We start from the raw sequence: 20,000 nt of genomic DNA, 5'->3' as shown, positions 1-20,000 counted from the left end.
TTAACTGGTTAGTGATTGGCTTCGATAAGGAGCGATGCCTGCTGGGAAAGAACCGAGACAGGTACTGTAGAGGTATGAATACAGACTCCTCAGCCAATTCCTTGGTTCAAATGAGTGAATGAATGAATGAATGAATGAATGAATGAATGTCAAAGTCAAATGTAAAAGTCTACTTAAATGTCAATTTTTGTGCTGTAACAGGCGTTTCACAGAATATTGACATTTCCTTTCTCATTGCGACTCCAATGTGCAGTTTGGGATAAAACATCCAGATATAGACATCAACGATGGATGATGGATGGATGGATGGATGGATGGATGGATGGATGAATGAAGGAATGAAATGAATTTGCATAAGAAAGCCAATTACTGGCCCCTTCATAATTGGATGGGCATTGGATTGAGACATCTCAATTGGAAATCAGTTTCAGAATAGGCAGTAATTTGAAGCTTTTTCTGGAAATGCATGCGTCCGTTTCCTCGGAATTACTTCTCTTTCACAGGACAAGGCCACATTTTGCACATAAGAGCTGCTAGATGGTTGATAATAAGGAATATGGAAATTATATAATTAATAGTTAATTAACTACCATACCATGCTCTGTCATAGTATATACATAGCCCTAAACCATTCTCTGAAATGCCCACAGCCCAAATGCCCCTGCCACCCCCAACCCCACCCCCCACCCCCACCCCAAACCTCTTCTTGCTGTACACACAATGAATTTCAATTTCACACCACATGCAACCATGACACCACACTACACACGTGTTTGGTTACACATCCAAATGTCCGTGCTCTCTCGCCGTCACCCTTTTGCTCTCGTTTTCACACACACTTAGACACTGACACACACACACGCACACGCAGACGCACACAGATCAAACCCATTCTCAATTCCAAATTCTGTGGCTATGTCCCTCCAAATCGTGGCCCTTCCAACGAACGCACGCACGCACGCACGCAGGCACGCACGCACGCAAGCACGCACACACACACACACACTTCTGCCTACCCCACCCCCACCCGGCCTTTTCTGGCTGGTCTCGTGTCCGGCCCTCATAATAAAGTGAGCGATTTCATGGATGCGCATTTAGAGAGGCCCATTAACATCCCAAAATGCCTTGGGGCTCTAAACGTCTCCAATCCCCCAGTTCCTGCTCTGCCATCTCCCCTGAGTGACGCGCCACGCAGCGGTACTCCACACTACACCCCCTGCTCTCTCCTCTCTTCAGGCCCCGTGGGACTCAGCTGACTTGTGATTCCTCTGGCTTTCTTCTCTCTCCCCTCTCTTTCCCTCTCTTCTATGCCTCTTTCTTTCCTCCTCCTCTCTCTCTCTCTGTATTTCTTTGCATCTTCTCTCTCCCTCTGTCTGTCTGTCTTCTCTCTCTGTCTCTCTGCTTTCTCTCTCTCTTTCTGTCTCTCCTCTCTCTCTCCCTCTGTCTGTCTTCTCTCTCTGTCTCTCTGCTCTCTCTCTCTTTCTCTCTCTCCTCTCTATTTCTCTGCCTCTCTTTTTTTCTTCCTTCTCACTCTTTCTCCCTCTTGCTCTTCTCCCTCTTCTCTTTCTTTGTCTCTCTCTCTCTGCAAATCTCTATCTCTCAATCTCTTCATTTTTTCATTGTCTCTGCCTCTCTCCTTCTCTCTCTCTCTTGCTCTCTCTCTTGCTCTCTCTCTCTCTCTCTCTCTCTCTCTCTCTCTCTCTCTCTCTCTCTCTCTCTCTCTCTCTCTCTCTCTCTCTGCAGGAGGAGGAGGATTATGTGTGTGTTGTGGAGATCGAGGGCAGGTCTCTCCTGTTACCCGCCACTCTCGTCAGAGGGGAGCAACAGACACACACCTTCAAGTGCGCCGCTCAGCAGGTGGACACACACACACACACACACACACACACACACACACACACACACACACACACACACACACACACACACACACACACACACACACACACACACACACACACACTCTGCATCACACACTGAACCTGTGCTCTCTCTCTCTCTCTCTCTCTCTCTCTCTCTCTCTCTCTCTCTCTCTCTCTCTCTCTCTCTCTCTCTCTCTCTCTCTCTCTCTCTCTCTCTCTCTCTCTCTCTCTCTCTCTCTCTCTCTCTCTCTCTCTCTCTCTCTCTCTCTCTATTTCTCGCCCGCACACAACACGGGGTGCACACACGCACACAGATCAGCACACTCTCCTGCTGTCTTGATGTGTTAATGCCACAGGTTAACACAAGGTAACACATTCAACCTGTTGGGTCACGCATCACCTTACTAACATAATGCGCTTAGCCTCTGGCACCAGTCTTTATCAAGTGTTAAAGCACACAACCTGTGGTATTACACACGCACACTCACACACACACACACGCACATGCACACACACACACACACTAAATCTGACTCTGACTACGACACAACCAGCCAAACTGAAATTTCACCAGCATTTGCCAGGTTGGCAGGTGTTAATTTAGTCCTGAGTGTCACAGTCAAGAATTCCTTTCCACGGTCTGTTGCCGTTGTGTCTTTCACCCCAACACACGTTACTGCACAGCAGAATGCACACCAACACACACTCACAGACACCTATACATATCAACATACTCATACACACCTACGCCTATGCAGATCAGCACACACCCATTAGCACACGCGTACACACTAATACACTGACTCCAGCATACAATACACATGTAACACACACGCATGCACACAGACACACTACTCATACACATGTGAATAAACTCCACAGCACACTTAACTACACTCCACTCCGCTGCACACCGCGTTCTATCCCAATCAGGAAAGCCTCCTGGCCACAGAGTCTATTGGGATTGCACACTTGCATTGATGATATGTAATGGACTATGTAATGGCGGTCGGCACTGATCATGTATAGGGTTTTTTTTTTTTGGCCCTTGTGATTGTGAATGCTGTTATCCAGTATCCAGGGCTTTAAGCTTCACTACACTTTCACTCCGATAATAAGCTAGCCGAGTGGGAGAAATCTTTGGAGGAGATCCAGAAATGAGTGAAAAAATATGAAGGAGGCTTTGAAGCTGTGTGAACAGTGGGGGTTTGAACGTGATGCGTGTGTGTGCGTGCCTGTGTGTGTGCGTGTGCATGTGTGTGTGTGCACATGATTGTGTGCGTGCTTGTGTGCGTGCATGTGAGCATTATGGAGTGTGTGTGCGTGTGTAAATGAGCGTAAATGTGTGTACAGTATATGTATATGTGCATTTGCTCATATGGTGTGTGTGTGTGCGCGCGTGTGTGTATGTGTGCGTGTCTCTTGATAGTATCAGTATTCAGTGGAGAAGTTGGAGTATGCGGCCCGGGTCTACTTGCTGAGGGGGAAGCTGCGCATCGACTCTGCACCCAACATCCAGCGTGAGTCTCCACTCCAGAGCTAGTGGAGGCCAGAGACACTTAGTGGAATTTCATTAGAGAAGCCTGATTGATCTATCGACTGATTCAGCTGTCTATTGAGTAGCATGCATGAGCCTCTCACAATTGGTGTGTGTGTGTGTGTGTGTGTGTGTGTGTGTGTGTGTGTGTGTGTGTGTGTGTGTGTGTTTGTGTGTTTGTGTATGTGTTTGTGTGTGTGTTTGTGATTGTGTTGTGCCTGTGTGTATGCGTGTGTGTGGTGCGCGCGCGTGTTTGTGGTGCGCGCGTGCGTGTGTGGGCTCGCATGCGCGTGCGTGTGTGGGCTCGCATGCGCGTGTGTGTGTGGGCTCGCACACGCGTGTGTGCGGGATCGCGCGCGCGTGTGTGCGCACACATTTGTGTGCGGTAGGGATTTGTATTTGTGTTAGAATGCATACACTGTACATTAATTATACTAAATACAGAATTCTTAATTTTGTGATTTTAGCTGTCTATTGAGTGATACAGCGTATGTGTTAGATAGTAGGGATTTGTGTTTCTGTACATTCATATTAATTAATGGAAGTCTTGTTTTTGTGAAGCAGCTTTTAAATGGTGTGTGTGTGTGTGTGTGTGTGTGTGTGTGTGTGTGTGTGTGTGTGTGTGTGTGTGTGTGAGTGTGAGTGTATTTGCATTATAATGCATACTGTAAATGAAAGTATAGAATTCTTTATCTTGTATGTTTTGGCCATATGTAATGTGTAATTAGTGTTGGTGATGAAATGCATTATGTGCTGTATATTGACAATAATTATTATTATTTGTGATTTGGCTTTCTATTGAATGGTGCATCAGTGTGGGTTTGCGTGTGTGGGCGAGGGGGGGTTGCGTGCGTATGCATGCGTGGCTGTTGTGGTGGTGGGGATTTGTTTGTGTTTAGAATGCCTGCAGTATATACAGTATATTAATGAGAGAGACTAAATATAGAATTCTTACTTGTTGTTTGTGAGTGTGTACTTGAATATATTTGTGTGTGTGTGTGTGTGTGTGTGTGTGTGTGTGTGTGTGTGTGTGTGTGTGTCCGTGTGTGTCCATCAGTGCGCCTGTACAACTGCTCGGTGGGCCAGTCGGACTGCAGCCAGTGCCGCGCGGTGTCCCCTGCGTACAGGTGTGTGTGGTGCGGGGGAGAGAGCCCCCAGTGTGTCTACAGCGACGCCTGCACTGCCAGCCACCAGGACAGCTGCCCACCCCCCCTCATCACCAAGGTAGAGGAGAACACACACACACACACACACACACACACACACACACACACACACACACACACACACACACACACACACACACACATATATACACACACACATATATACACACACACACACACACACACACACAGAGCTGCCCACCCCCCCTCATCACCAAGGTAGAGGAGAACACACACACACACACACACACACACACACACACACACACACACACACACACACACACATGTCTCTGTCTCTCTCTATGTCTCTGTCTCTCTCTGTCCCCCCCCCCTCTATCTCTCTCACACACACATCCACACACACACACCACCGACCACCCAGATGCACGCACACAGACATGCACGCACGAACACGCACACACGCGCGCACACGCACACGCACACGCACACGCACACGCACGCACACAGACACATACACACACACATATTCAAAAGTGCTTCTGCGAGGGAAACTAAAAAGTGGTAATGATAGGCTGTCAGGGGTGTAATGAAGGTGCTTGGTGAGATGTGGCAGCTTCTCTCTTTGTCTCTCCTGCCCCCGTAGGCCCACCGCCGGGAGCTTGTGCTGAAGATGCACCTAGAGATGAACGAAAAAATATGCATAGGAGATGGAGAGAGGAGGAAGAGAGAGAGGGAGGAGAGGAGGGGAGGGGAGGGGAGGGAGAAAAAAAACCTGTGTTGCATACACTGCATATAGATAGACTTAGGCACACACACACACACACACACACACACACACACACACACACACACACACACACACACACACACACACACACACACACACACACACCAGTCTCTGGCCGTGGGAGTCGATCAGCCGATCAATGCCCTCTAACCTTTATGACCTCACAAAGAGAGTCCCTCAAAGGTTCCGAGTCGGTAGAGCGCTCTAGCCAATAGCGTGCCGGTGTTCTGTCGAAATGGGCTGCTTCGTCGAGACGAGCTACCAGTATCTTAATTCGACAGTGGCGTCTATCGATTTACGCTACCTCGTCGAGATGACATACCTTGATTTTCCGTGGACGTTTCAAATAGGGTTCGTATCGTGCAGTTTTTTATTTATTTATTTATTTTAGCTAGCCAGGGGTGAGCGGGGTGTGTAGGCCTAACCTAATTTCCTTAGTGCCTTTTGATGTTTTGTGCCATTTGCCATTGGGACGTTATATAACAACGTTTAATAACGACAATTAATAACTTGTCGTTTTCTTTTTCCCCCAATGAGAACGATTGAGCTAGTGAATTGTTAAGAGACTGAGTTGAGGCCGCAAGGACTCGGACAAAACCCAAAAAACAGCTGGCTTAAATAACAGATAGGGTACCTTTTCGTGGTTTCCCCCGTCATGGAGGCATTTTAATCAGAAGTGCAATATAGCCTAATGCGTTCCTGTTGGTTTGAGATCGACGTGGGCCTGTATCGCTGAAGTTGTTTGCTTGATTATAAGGGGTCGGTTTGAAACACAAAGCGCACACCACCATTGCTCTATTCAGCCTTGCCACCCCCTTGTGGCAGGCCGCGCACCTGGCACCACTTGGGAAAACCTGTTTTGATGTTCTGATATAGCCAATAGTCTACTAGTTACCGTCACTGTAACTTTAATAGTAATCTAAATCTTCCAATATCTGGGCTACTTGGCTTGCAATGGCCATGCTACTAATAAAACTAGAGATAGGAGCAGTAGCCTAAGATACGGTGAATAACCCTCTTACTTGACCATGTCTATGCAATGTCCTTGATGAATTAAGCCATACCAATGCATAACAGGAAGACACAAACTCAGCAAAAGTTTATATTTATTCTGAATGAATTAATGAATGGATGAATGAATAGGCATAAATAAATAAATAAATACATACATACATACATACATACATACATACATACATACATACATACATACATAAATACATAAATAAATACTACTATAACACCCCACCTACAACTTCTCACACAACAAAAGACTCACTCAAAAAAATAAAAGTGAACGATTGAACAATAAAACAAATGAAAACACTTAACCAACAAAACAACAATTAAAAGGGCCGCCAAAGGGTAGTTGAACAGCGGGGGTTCTTCAAGAGGGCAAAAACAATTAGTCCTCTTCTGTCACGGCATTCTTGGAGGAAAGACTCCATGTCCTCTTGCTTGTCAAAGCCAAATGACAAAAGGTCCCTTGCCTCTTGGTCCTCTTCCTCTTCTTCCAGGCCATTCAAAACTTCTTGTTGTTGCACTGCGTCCAGCGTTGGAAATGCTGGTTCCGCCACCTTTGACTTAAAAATGGTGGGGTTGCTGCGGACCCACTTAAGAGCCTGGCGAAGGTCTGCTACAATTGGAGGCTCCTCCTACAACAAGAATTTACCACTAGTTACCACTTAAGTAGGGGTCTGCAATTGAGTTTGGAACCATGTAGCAAGCACAGATTTGGGCTGAATGTCGGCACTGTCGGCTGAGTGTCAGCTCGGCTGGACCACTGGTTACCGTGACTCAGCCAACACTTCATGGAACACTGAAAATAACTGTCATTTCATGCATTAACTGAGCCAACACTCAGCCGACACTGAAAATAACTGTCAGTCTCATGCAGTAACTGAGCCAACACTGAGCCATGCTTTTCTACTGGGGAAAAGTTATTTACCTCTTTTAATGTATTTAACAACGTCAGACAGACTTTCTTTATGTCAGAAAGCCGACGACAGCACAGAGTGCATCTGAAAATATAGTCTTTCACATAATAAACAACATCACTTTGCGGGCCAGATATAATTCATGGCGGGTCAGTTTCAGCCCCCAGGCCACTAACTGTCTACCACTGAGTGCCCATATTAAAGGTGCACTGTGTTATACTTTTGGAAATGTCTTCCCTTTATGTGAGTGGGAGCCTCCACTGGGAGGAAAAGTGTCTTTATGGCGGATGCTACATTAACACACCTGTGTAGGCGCTCCCTCACACTCTGCTGAAGTAGTCTGCAGCACACAGTCAGCGCAGCTTGGGGAATCACCACTAGAGGGAAAGACAAAATAACAGTAGAGTACAGAGGTAGAGTAGTTAGAGTCCTACGTTTAATCACTAAACCACACAAAAACAAAATGCCAAAGAAAATGTTAAAGCCACTGGTAATGGTTCTTACCGTTTTTGTCGCTTGCTGTTGTTGTGTATATCTGCTGGCAGGCTCCTTTTGTAGGGCTTAATGTGGTCCACACTTTGTTTAGTTTTCAGGGTAACACCGGCCTGGTTTGTCAGGGTAACCTGTTTCCCAATTATTTCCTTTATCATGTAAGGCCCTGAGAAATTGGGCTCCATGGCCCCTCCTTTGCGCCCCTTCTTCCTCATGTTAAAGAGGAGAACCTCCTGCCCAGCTGAGTATACCACATTGCGATGTTTTTTAAGCACCCGTTTGCTGTAAGCCTTGCGCTGTTTTTCCTGTGCCTTCTCCATGTTCTCGTCTGCTGTTTTTTTTTTCCCCTGCATGGTGTCCTGCTGCTTTTCTACATTGGAGCGATATTCATCTTGGTTGGGGAACAGGATTGTTGTAAGCTGGAAAAGTAAATAAAAATACCAAAAAACAAACCTGTATTACCAACCGAACCTTACGACAGATAAACACACCAGTAGATGACAACAGTACAAACATATACTCACTGGCAAATCAACTGGCAGTTCAGAGGGGAAAACTGCCTCCCTCCCATACATTAACATGAATGGGGAGTGCTTGGTGGAGGTGTGCACTTTGGAGCGCAGTGAAAACAGCGCTGCATCCAGATAAATATTCCAATTATCTTGTTTTTCATTTACCAATTTTGTAAGAGCCCTAAGAAGTGAAAATACATCCAGAAATTAGGTAGACATTATGTACTAGAATACCACTCGCATGTAAACTGTGAGTAGTACCGACAAATAAGTCCTAGGTCAGGGTCAAGGATGTAAATACAGTAAACAACTTGCCGTTTAATATTGTCGTTGGTCTTCTCGTCCAACCCATTTGTCTGTGGGTGGTAGGCAGCTGTAACACTACGTTCGATTCCCAAAATAGCACATAGTTTGTGATTGAGCTGAAACACAAATTTCAAACTAATCAAAACACGTAAGACTAAAACATGAGGACAATTTCTGAATACTATTTCAAATATTAAATAGTTCACGTGTTCACTTGCCTCATTCACAAACTCCCTTCCCTGGTCGGAGAGAATTCGTCTTGGGCAGCCGTGTCTGTATATGATAGCGCATATATGCTCAGCCACTTCTGCTGCTGTTTTACTCTTCAGAGCATAGGCCTCCACCCACTTCGAATAGTAGTCAGTGGCGGTAAGTATGTACAGAAACCCTTCGCTTGTTCTTGGGAGTGGACCAGTCAGGTCTATTCCCACCAACTCCCACACTGCAGACACCTACAAAAGCCAAACAACTATGTCTCAGAAACCTGACAACCAGTCATTGTACTGTTGGCCACCACAGTAACAGTACAATAGTACTTCTGGCAACATCACAGTCCTATTTACCTTGATGCTCTGCATGGGTTGCACGACTGCCAGAGATGGCCCACTTGTCTGACACTTGTGACATTCAGAGACCTGCAAGAAAACAACTGTTATTTGTCATATCAAACAACTTAAGTACAAGAAGGCATGCAGGCTACACAAATAAAAAGTGAATGAATGAATCTTGTGACATTCAGAGACCTGCAAGAAAACAACTGTTATTTGTCATATCAAACAACTTAAGTACAAGAAGGCATGCAGGCTACACAAATAAAAAGTGAATGAATGAATCTTGTGACATTCAGAGACCTGCAAGAAAACAACTGTTATTTGTCATATCAAACAACTTAAGTACAAGAAGGCATGCAGGCTACACAAATGAAAATGAATGGCTCTGGTAAATGCAAACAGGGCTCTAAATTGAAACCTGCAAACCCGCCAAATGCCAGCGAATTTTCAGGGAGGGTTGTGTGGGGATATGAAGGTTTGTGGTGTTGGGTGTATGCATTTTGTTAGTACCAGGGCTCTACATTAACAAAAGCCAATTAGCCAAATGCTGTTGAACTTACAGTTTGGCCACTTTGATCCATCTCTGTGCAGTTGACTAGTGAGATTAACATATACTAGCCATTTTGACTGGTGGTGGAAAAACTTAATGTATTGCTCTGACTGCATGACACAGGAGAAATAAATATAACACATACCCATCTGTCTATGTCAACAGACATTCCAACCCAGTAAAACCGGGCACAAATGGCCTTCCTTGTTTTTATTATACCCGAGTGTCCACCGAGTGGCGACGAGTGGAACTCTGTAAAGAGGGCCTTAGCATTTTCCCATGAATTCACAGCCCTCCTGTTGTCACGATACATGAGATGTCCATCTGCAGGGAGCAATCACAGTGATAAATCACAGTTCAGCACTTCTGAGGCATTGTTTTGTGTGTCACCAGTTTAGTTCTAACTCACCAGAAACAAAAGCCCATTCTTTTTTAATTGGGTTTCATTTCTGGTGAGTTAAAATGTCCATACCACCAAAGCACCAAAATGTGGCATGGATATCGTGGGGCATATTGAAGAGTAAAGTGTGGGTCACCAGATCAAACAAACAAAAACACCTGACAGCAATGCCTCTGTCGAATTTCTTTCTTTTTTTCAGAGGAAAATTGTGATTTTTATTACAATATTCTAATAATAGTTCAAAATGTGGTTAATGCATCTATACAATCCATGAAAGTTAAACATTATTGATGGAATTATGGACATAACTTAAATAAACTTTTTCACGATATTCTAAATATGGCCAGGATCTGTATAAGTTACCAACTTACCCTTCACTGAGAATTTCGTTGAATATCGCTTCAAAGTCAATTTCTCGCTCTTTGTGAAGCCTGCTGGGTAGTCGCCGGTTGTGAGGAACTGCAATACCTCCGTCAGTCTCTCCGCTTTTGCCTTCAAATACACGCACGCACACACACACGCACGCACACACACGCACACACACACAATAAGCCCACGTCCAGGAATGATACAGTCGTTTCCAGTGTTGGGCAAGTTACTCAAAAACTGTAATGCATTAGGCTACTGATTACATGTTACAGTCTTTTCAAAATAATCCCTTACACTACAATATTACTATATTTACAAAGTTAGACATTACACTACTTTGGCATTACTTTAGTTACTTTCGCCAAAAGAGGTAGGCCTACATATGGATCTGACATTTTATTACAGTGTAATCAAGCCCATGAGTGATGACTTTTTCACCTCCCATCCATTAGGTGTTTTTGGCAGCATACAGACTAAAAACTACCAGGTTCAGGTAGTTCTGACCCACCACAGTGAATACCATTAAAATCCTGGGTCATTGTAGCCTAATGTACCTTAAGTTATTTGGCATTGTAATTTGTAACTTAGTAAATATTAGACTGTTGCCCTTGTAATGCCTGTGTAGTGGACATTCATTCATTCAAGTGTGCAACACCTGTCATTACTGCATTACAGCAAAAAGTAATGCATTACAATAATTAATTAGGCCTACATTTGTACTGCATTGACTGCCCAACACTGGTCGTTTCAAATTTGGTATGTGACAAGGGGTCGAGGGCGCATTTTTGCAGCTCAGTTTGCGATTTTGATGCACTTTCTATTTTGCAAATTGCAAGCAAGGGGAATCCCCCTATCCAGGCTACACCCTCCTAGTGACGCGACACCTTCTCGGTACCTACGACATTTGAAAGGCAAGGATCCCCCTGCCCTACACAGTGAAACGAGACACAAACACATTGTATCTATTAAATCGATCATTGCTGTTTTCTGGAGTTGCTGGTAGTCTTTTGAAAATGTGTACTGAAATTTGGGATTATGCCAAACCTAAAGGTGTAAGTTGTTACAGTTTGATTTGTGAGGAAAACGAACTATCAAGTCAAGGAAATGTCAATGTAAAAGCGGGTATCATGCTAACGTTGTTGGCAAAATCCTTGACGTATTGCTTGACACGATAAATTATGGTTTTATAGTTACTAACACTCAGTCAGGCATCATGGCTGATATTAGCTGAACATGAAACGACAATATACAATTATTAATACGGACGCAGTGTATTCAAATTGAGCCGAATCCGCTATCTTTGCTATAATGATTAGCAAAATTGTGTTGTTGTCATAGAGACCTCTTGGTAACTCGCCGTAATGACAGCGTAAAACATTGTTTTAGAGTTCAAAATCGAACCTTGTTGTTAATAACTATTATAGACAACACACTACCAAAAATTGATGATACCCTCATTTTCAAGCTCAAAACAAAATGATTGTGCTTTGAAATACAATGACTGTACTTGATGCTGGTTAACAACGTTTGGCACCTAGCAACCCATTACGTTGGCGGATCTTTAACTGACAGTCTGTGGCATACCCTATTATAGCAAACGTTATGGTCTGAGTCACTAGACAGGAATCAATATCATATAATCATAATCATATAATATAACATCACAAGTAACAGTGTTAACTTACTTGAAATTGCGCTGATTGCTCCTGCTCATCCATCTCCAAACTTTGTATGAAACTACGGTAGCTCAAATCGATGGTCAATCCCCCGGGAAATGCGATTCGTGGTGATGCGCATGCGCAGTATTGAAAAGGAGCTCATCTCGACTGGGAGCTCGTATCGACAGAACACCGGCTCCTTTGAAGTTTTACCCAATGACTAGACATACATGTACAGTCAATGATTTTACCTTTTATGTCATGGAACATTTTCTAGTCTGTGGTTTTTACCTCAATTAATCTGTGTGCACTGACAAGTCGACATTAATTAGAACATGCCAGGCAGAGTGTCTACCGCTGTTCGGAAACTACGGTCTTTTGATATTTCTCTTTTTTTCTCCTCTTTTTTTCTTCTCTTTTTTTCTCCGCCGCTGTACATTACATCTCTGGCTTTACTAGTTGATGAGACCCTGGGCTAAATGGCTGAGATGTAAATGTAAAGATGTAAATGCACACGGCTCGCTCCTTCGCCTCGCTCCATTTCTCTCCCTCGTGGTCTCTCTCTCTAGCTCTGTCTCTAGCTTCCCCCCCCTCTCCCTCCCTCCCTCAAACTCACTCGTTTCTTCGCACTTGCTCTCTCCCTCTCTCCTGTTCTCTCCTATATTTCATTGGCTCTCATCCATTTTTATTCCTCATTCTCTCCATCGGCTCTCCTAATATTCCCCCAACTCTCTTCCTCTCTTTTTTTCTCCCTTCTTTTCTTCGACTCACTCCCTCTTGCTCTCAATCCCTCGACTTCTATCAATATTTCTTGCTCTCTCTCTCTCTCTCTCTCTCTCTCTCTCTCTCTCTCTCTCTCTCTCTCTCTCTCTCCTCCTTCATCCGATATCTCTCTATCTCCCTGACTATCTCCCTCCCTCTCTTCCTCTTTCTATCCCCCTCCCCTTCTCTAAAACACCTCCTCCAATTTCTTCCATTTCTCGCCACCTCTTCATTCCTCATCTATTCCTCCTCCCTCTGTCTCTCTCTCTCCTCCCTCTCTCCCTCATCCACACTATTCTCTAATCTATCTCCACTACTCCTTCATCTCACCATCCCTCACTCCTCCTCTGCCTCCTCGTCATCCCCTCCTCTACAATTCCTTGCTCTCTCCATCCCTCCATTTCTCTCTCTTCCTCCTACCTCTCCATCTCCTCCTCTGCCTCCTTTCTCCCCTTCCTCTATTTCTCCTCTCTTCATCCCTCCATCTCTCTCCTCCCCCGTCCCTCTCTCTCCTCCTCCTCCTCAGCTTCCTGATATCCCTCCTCTATTTGTCCTCTCTCTCCATCCCTCTCTCCTCTCTCTCCTCCTCCTCCTCCTCCTCCTCCTCCTCCTCCTCCTCCTCCTAACCCCAGGGGAGAGCCTCTCAGCATCTGCTGTTCGTGCTGCACTCATTAAGGCAATCAGGCCTGCAAGATAAAGCGCACAGATAATAGCCTCAGCCCAAGTCTGTTACTGTGTATGTGTGTGTGTGTGTGTGTGTGTGTGTGTGTGTGTCTTTTGTGTATGTGTCTGTGTGCGTGTGTGTGCTTGTTTCTGTACGAGTCTGCCTTCGTTTGCATGTTTGTGTCTGTGCATTTCTGACCTTTTGAGGATATTTTTGTGCATGTCTGTCTGTCTGTCTGTCTGTGATCAACGTCTTGTTTATGTGTCCCTGTGTTCATGTCAGTGTGTGTCTATAATATGTGTTAACGTGTGTGTGTGTGTGTGTGTGTGTGTGTGTGTGTGTGTGTGTGTGTGTGTGTGTGTGTGTGTGTGTGTGTGTGTGTGTGTGTGTGTGTGTGTGTGTGTGTGTTTAGGTTGAGCCCACCACGGGTCCTCTGGAGGGGGGTACCCGCGTGACTATCTGGGGCTCCAACCTGGGCCAACGCTTCCAGGACATCCAGCACGGGGTCAAGGTGGCCGGGGTCACCTGCACACCACTACCTGAGGAGTACCTCATATCTACCAGGTGACCACACACACACACACACACACACACACACACACACACACACACACACACACACACACACACACACACACACACACACACAGAGGAACACTTGTATAGATACACTGGCACACTTGTATATACACACACATTTTCGCTCAGACATGCTCAGATAGGCTTGCATATTCATAGACCGCACGCACGCACACACACACACACACACACACACACACACACACACACACACACACACACACACACACACACACACACACACACACACACACGCACACACACTATCACCACCACCTCCCCCCAACAATACACACACACCACCCCCCATCAATACACACACCATCACATGCACTATATACATCAGTATGTACACACAAACATGTGAATACCCATACTTTATGCCTAGAGCCATGTTTCCACAGTCACACATTGCACTCCTCTCTTCCCAATCCCGACACTGAGGCACGGGCATATTCTCACCACACTCACGGCTCCCCTGCACACACCCACACACATCACATACACACACACACACCACTGCACACACCCACACTTGCACAAAAACAAATTCAGACACACACCCTACCCAACCGCAGGGTCAAGCTGTGGTGTAGGCGTCTTTAGTAGCACATGATTATTATGTGGGCTGCTGCTAAGACCTCATAACACAACGCTGAGATCATATACTTCATCTGATCGCATTAGCCCAGTCATTTTCACACTGTTGCATAGTGTGCACGCAAATACCCTGAAATCGCCACAGTACCTTGCAGTCAAACATTTCCTGCCATTAACACACACACTGGTGCATAACTTCACATGTCTATTTTTATACATGGCAAAAATGTACCGCGCAATACAACAACTGCTTGGGCAGGCTGTTTTTGCAAATAGACGCATAGTGGTGAACGTTTGGTTATATCGGTTTATTGTTTTTCCATTTTTTCATCTTCAGCTTTTATTTGGGTTTGTTTGAGGTGGATTTGGTGATCAGTCAGTCAGTTGAGAGGCTTCCTCCACACCTGGCATACAAGACACTTAAAGTATAGTGAGCCCTTGTCTTCTCGTATGCAGATATATTTTTTGATGGATCTCCATTTGCATATTTTGATACTGCATGTGTGTGATAAATCATCATTGTGGAAGGTGTGTTTTAGAAAACTCTGGTTTCAAAAATATCTGTTAGGGAGCTAGAGCTTTAATTATGTATATAAATTAAAGGCCCAAACGAGTGTGTTTCCAAAAATATCCATGTAACGTGTGAACAGGGATCCAAATCTGCGTTGTGTTGGCCATACAGCAGATGCGCAGGGGGTGAGTGTCTGTATTCGTCGGGTGCCTGGGTAGATCTCTGTGTGCAGTTTTGTTGTGAGCAGTGTGCATTCAATCATTTCCTGCCATTAAAACACAGTGGCGCATAACATCCTTCAAGTGTTTATTTATACACGGCGCTGCACATGACAAAAATGCATCAACTGCTTGGGCAGACTTGTTTTTGTCCTCGTAGATGCACGCACAGTGGTGAGCATCTGTGTTGTTGCTTGGTGCCTCTCTTGGGCAGAAGCTTCTGTGTGCAGTTTATTTATTTTTTTTGGCGATGGACTGGACAGTGTGTTCCCTAGTCGCCTTTTTGCTGTGCCCAGCAGGGAAGTCGACAAGGAAGGTGGGGGTGACAAAAGGGTCACTGGTCCGGGGCCCAGGGAGAGAGGGGAGGCCCAGAAATGGGTTACATTGTGTCTATTGAGTGGAGGGGTCCTTTGGGATGACTTTGTCCAGGGCCCGGCCAAAGCTGTCGGCGTGCCCTGGTGCCCAGTATAGGTGCAGTAATTTGCAAACTATTATTGGCCTGCATGACTGACTGAGCGACCGGCCTGCTATTTCCTGCTGGAACTCCGTCCACTAAGCGAAGCGAAGTGAAGCAGCTTTGTTTGTGATTGGTGGCAGCAATACTGAGCAGCATGTGTGTGTTGCGTGTTGTGTGTTGCGTGTTGTGTGATGTCTGTGCGTGTGTGTTGTGTGTGTGTGTGTGTTGTCTGTGCTTGTGTGTTTTCTGGGCCTGTGTGGTGTGTGTGTTTATGTGTTGTGAGTGTGTGTGTGTGTGTGTGTGTGTGTGTGTGTGTGTGTGTGTGTGTGTGTGTGTGTGTGTGTGTTTATGTGTTGTGTGTGTGTGTGTGTGTGTGTGTGTGTGTGTGTGCGCGCGCGCACGCTCAGGAAGGCGGGCGTGTGTGCATGTGTTTGGCTGTGTCCATGTGTTTTTGTTGCTTTTTTGTTTGTTTTTTTTGCTCTGTGGTAGTATGTGCATGTGTGTACTTTTGTGTGTGTGTATCCATAGCTGTGTGTATGTGCTTTTGTTGTTTGTTTTAAGAATACTGTGTGTGTGTGAATTGTGTGGTGTGTGTGCGTGTGTTTGTTTGTGTGTGTTGTGTGGGTGAATGGTATTCCCGGGAGCACGATTTGCCAAGCCCTTTTGTCGATAAGTTGCCCGCTTGCCAGAGTTGCTTGTTATATCCCCGAAACGCGGAGCGTCGGGGATGTAATGGTTTTGCGTGCGCCGCCGCCGCCGCGTCCGCCGCGTAAGGTCTTTCGTGTTAACGCGATAACTTTTGAACGGATGTTTGGATTTGTCCCAGATTTGGTGTGTGAATGCTCTAGGGTAGGTTCATGAACTGATTCGAGTTTGGAGGTCAACAATTTCAAGATGGCCGAATTCAAGATGGCCGAATTTTTGTTTGGCCCATTACTTCTGACCGGGTGGATGGATTTGTCCCAGATTTGGTGTGTGAATGCTCTAGGGTGGGTTCATGAACTGATTCGAGTTTGGAGGTTAACACTTTCAAGATGGCCGAATTCAAGATGGCCGAATTTTTGTTTGGCCCATTACTTCTGACCGGGTGGATGGATTTGTCCCAGATTTGGTGTGTGAATGCTCTAGGGTGGGTTCATGAACTGATTAGAGTTTGGAGGTTAACACTTTCAAGATGGCCGAATTCAAGATGGCCGAATTTTTGTTTGGCCCATTACTTCTGACCGGGTGGATGGATTTGTCCCAGATTTGGTGTGTGAATGCTCTAGGGTGGGTTCATGAACTGATTCGAGTTTGGAGGTTAACACTTTCAAGATGGCCGAATTCAAGATGGCCGATTTTTTGTTTGGTCCATTACTTCTGACCGGGTGGATGGATTTGTCCCAGATTTGGTGTGTGAATGTTCTAGGGTAGGTTCATGAAGTGATTCAAGTTTGGAGGTCAACACTTTCAAGATGGCTGAATTCAAGATGGCCGAACTTTTGTTTGGCCCATAACTTCTGACCAGTTGGCTGAATTTGTCCCAGATTTGGTGTGTTAATGCTGCAGGGTAGGTTCATGAACTGATTCGAGTTTGGAGGTCAACACTTTCAAAATGGTGGAATTTTTATTTGGTCCATAACTTCTGACTGGGTGGATTGATTTGCCCGGTAACTCCTTAATTTAATGGGTCACCATTTCAGTGAATCTACCATATCAGGTAGGCCTACAGTGTAATAACCAGTGTAACAATATTTAATACCATGTAATACTTGTGTAATACCAGTGTAAAAATAGGCAATACCAGGTACAGTGTAATAACCAGTGTAACAATATGTAATACCATGTAATACTAGTGTAATACCAGTGTAAAAATATGCAATACCATGTAATACCACTTACACACAAATAGCCTACATGATATAAGTACAAAATTGGTACATGGTGTCACACTGGTATGACGTGGTATTAAATATTGTTACACTGGTTATTACACTGTACCTAATGTGGTATATCCACTGTAATAGTGAACCATTAAAACAGTGTTACCATTTGCCCCATTTTTTCCTTCATTTTCACAATAGTCATTTGGAAAATATATTTATTTTATATTTTGTATTTATCATAAACGTTCATGAAAAGGTGGACGGGAGTGGTAGGAATGATTGGGGACTGGAAGCGTCGCGTTTCGGGGATATACCTCAAGCAGTCGAAGGCGACTGCACAGGCAGTCTAGTTTTTAGAATTGCGTTTGGTCTCTGTGTGTGTATGTGTATGTCTGCGTGTGTGTGCCTGCGTGTCTGTCCATGTGTGTGTCAGCGTGCGCGCGCGTGTGTGTGTGTGTGTGTTTGTGTGTGTGTGTGTGTGTGTGTGTGTGTGTGTGTGTGTGTGTGTGTGTCTGCATGTGTGTGTGTCTGCGTGTCTGTGCATGTGCCTGCGTGTGTGTGTGCCTGCGTGTGTGCCTGCGTGTGTGTGTGCGCCTGCGTGTGCGCCTGCGTGTGCGCCTGCGTGTGCGCCTGCGTGTGCGCCTGCGTGTGCGCCTGCGTGTGTGTGTACGTGTGTACCTGTGTGTTCCTGAGTGTGTGTGTGTGTGTGTGTGTGTGTGTGTGTGTGCCTGCGTGTGTGCCTGCGTGTGTGTGTGTGTGCCTGCGTGTGTGTCTGTGTGCCTGCGTGCGTGTCTGTGTGTGTCTGTGTGTGTCCGCACGCGCGTGTGTGTGTTTAGCTGCCTGTGTGTTTAGCTGTGCCTGTGTGTGTCTGTGTGTGTCTGTGTGTGTGTGTGTGTGTGTGTGTGTGTGTGTGTGTGTGTGTGTGTGTGTGTGTTAAGAAAGCAGCCCTGTGGAAGTCACAGGCAGAGACAATAGGGCCGCAGCACCGCCTCTGAATCACTCTTCCTGTTTACCCAGTTATTTCTGATGAGTGATCCCAGCCACACAGCATCCTGACACACAGCCATTGGCTTCCCTCTCCCTCTCCCTCTCCCTCTCCCACTCTCTCTCTCTCTCTCTCTCTCTCTCTCTCTCTCTCTCTCTTCCTCTCCCTTCTCTCACTTTCTCTTTGTTTCTCTCCATCCCTCCCTCTGTCTCTCTCTTTCCTCACTCTCTCTCTCTCAACCTCTCCCTCTCCCTTTTCTCACTTTCTCTCTGTTTCTCTCCATCTCTCCCTCCCTCTGTCTCTCTCTCTTTCCCTCTCTTTCTCTCTCTCTCTCTGTCTCTCTCTCTCTCTCTCTCTCTCTCTCTCTCTCTTACCCTCTCTTTCACTCTCAGCATCTCTCTCTCTCTCTCCATCGGCTTCTCTCTTTCTCACTCTCTCTCTTACTCTCTCTCTTACTCTCTCTCTTACTCTCTCTCTCTCTCTCTCTCTCTCTCTCTCTCTCTTCTCTCTCACTTATTTTTCTCTGTGTGTCACTCTTGCTCTCTCTCTTTTTCTCTCTTTCACTCTCTCTCTCATGCCCTCCGTTTCACTCCCTCTCGCTCTCTCCTTCACACTTTAAATAAGCAGTAATTGTCTATGGCTTGGCACTGACTGTGCGTGTGCTGTGCGTGTGTGTGTGTGTGTGTGTCTATGTGTGTGTTTGTGTCCACAGGATTGTGTGTGAGCTGCAGCCCAGCAGTGCGATTAGAGGGCCCGTCGTGATCACCGTGGGAGATTCTCCGCCAGGGCACTCACAGCAATCATTCACTTATCAAGTAAGGGAGCCCGGCTTTTTCGGTCAACACGCACGCGCGCACGCACGCACGCTCACACACACAAACATGCAAATGCGTGCGCACACGTACGCACACAACACACACAAGCAAGAGGCATTCACCCATCTGTCCCAACACCTCGAACCTCAACCCAATAACATTCAGATTTAGACACAAACCACAACACGGATAACTTACTCAAGTGCAAACATACACCGACAGAGAAACACACAGTCACACATGGAGAGAAAGAGAGCAAACACCTTGAACATCCAATATAGCCTAAACACATTCAGATTTAGACACACAGATCCTCCCCATATGTCCAACACCTCCATCATCTGTATAGCCTAAACACATTCAGATTTATTCAAAACCCACAGTAGAGATGTCCACATCCATATGCACACACATATGCACATACACGGAAATAACACAGTCAGAATACACACA

The 20,000-nt window shown here is 45.6% G+C and overlaps 1 protein-coding gene across 5 annotated transcripts in view; it reads left to right on the top strand.

Annotated features, from left to right (window-relative positions):
• Window positions 1–20,000, top strand: part of plxnb3 (plexin B3) — a 151,173-nt gene that overhangs the window by 84,482 nt on the left and 46,691 nt on the right. For all 5 annotated transcript variants that reach the window (XM_063208731.1, XM_063208734.1, XM_063208730.1 and 2 more), the window contains 5 exons: window positions 1,744–1,857; window positions 3,292–3,382; window positions 4,457–4,623; window positions 13,930–14,081; window positions 19,445–19,547. In XM_063208731.1, the coding sequence (XP_063064801.1) occupies window positions 1,744–1,857; window positions 3,292–3,382; window positions 4,457–4,623; window positions 13,930–14,081; window positions 19,445–19,547 (627 nt within the window). The remainder of the gene's footprint in view (window positions 1–1,743; window positions 1,858–3,291; window positions 3,383–4,456; window positions 4,624–13,929; window positions 14,082–19,444; window positions 19,548–20,000) is intronic.

The sequence above is a fragment of the Engraulis encrasicolus genome, chromosome 10 (assembly GCF_034702125.1).
Source record: "Engraulis encrasicolus isolate BLACKSEA-1 chromosome 10, IST_EnEncr_1.0, whole genome shotgun sequence".
NCBI lineage: Eukaryota > Metazoa > Chordata > Actinopteri > Clupeiformes > Engraulidae > Engraulis > Engraulis encrasicolus.
This window is presented reverse-complemented; position numbering and strand designations above follow the sequence as displayed.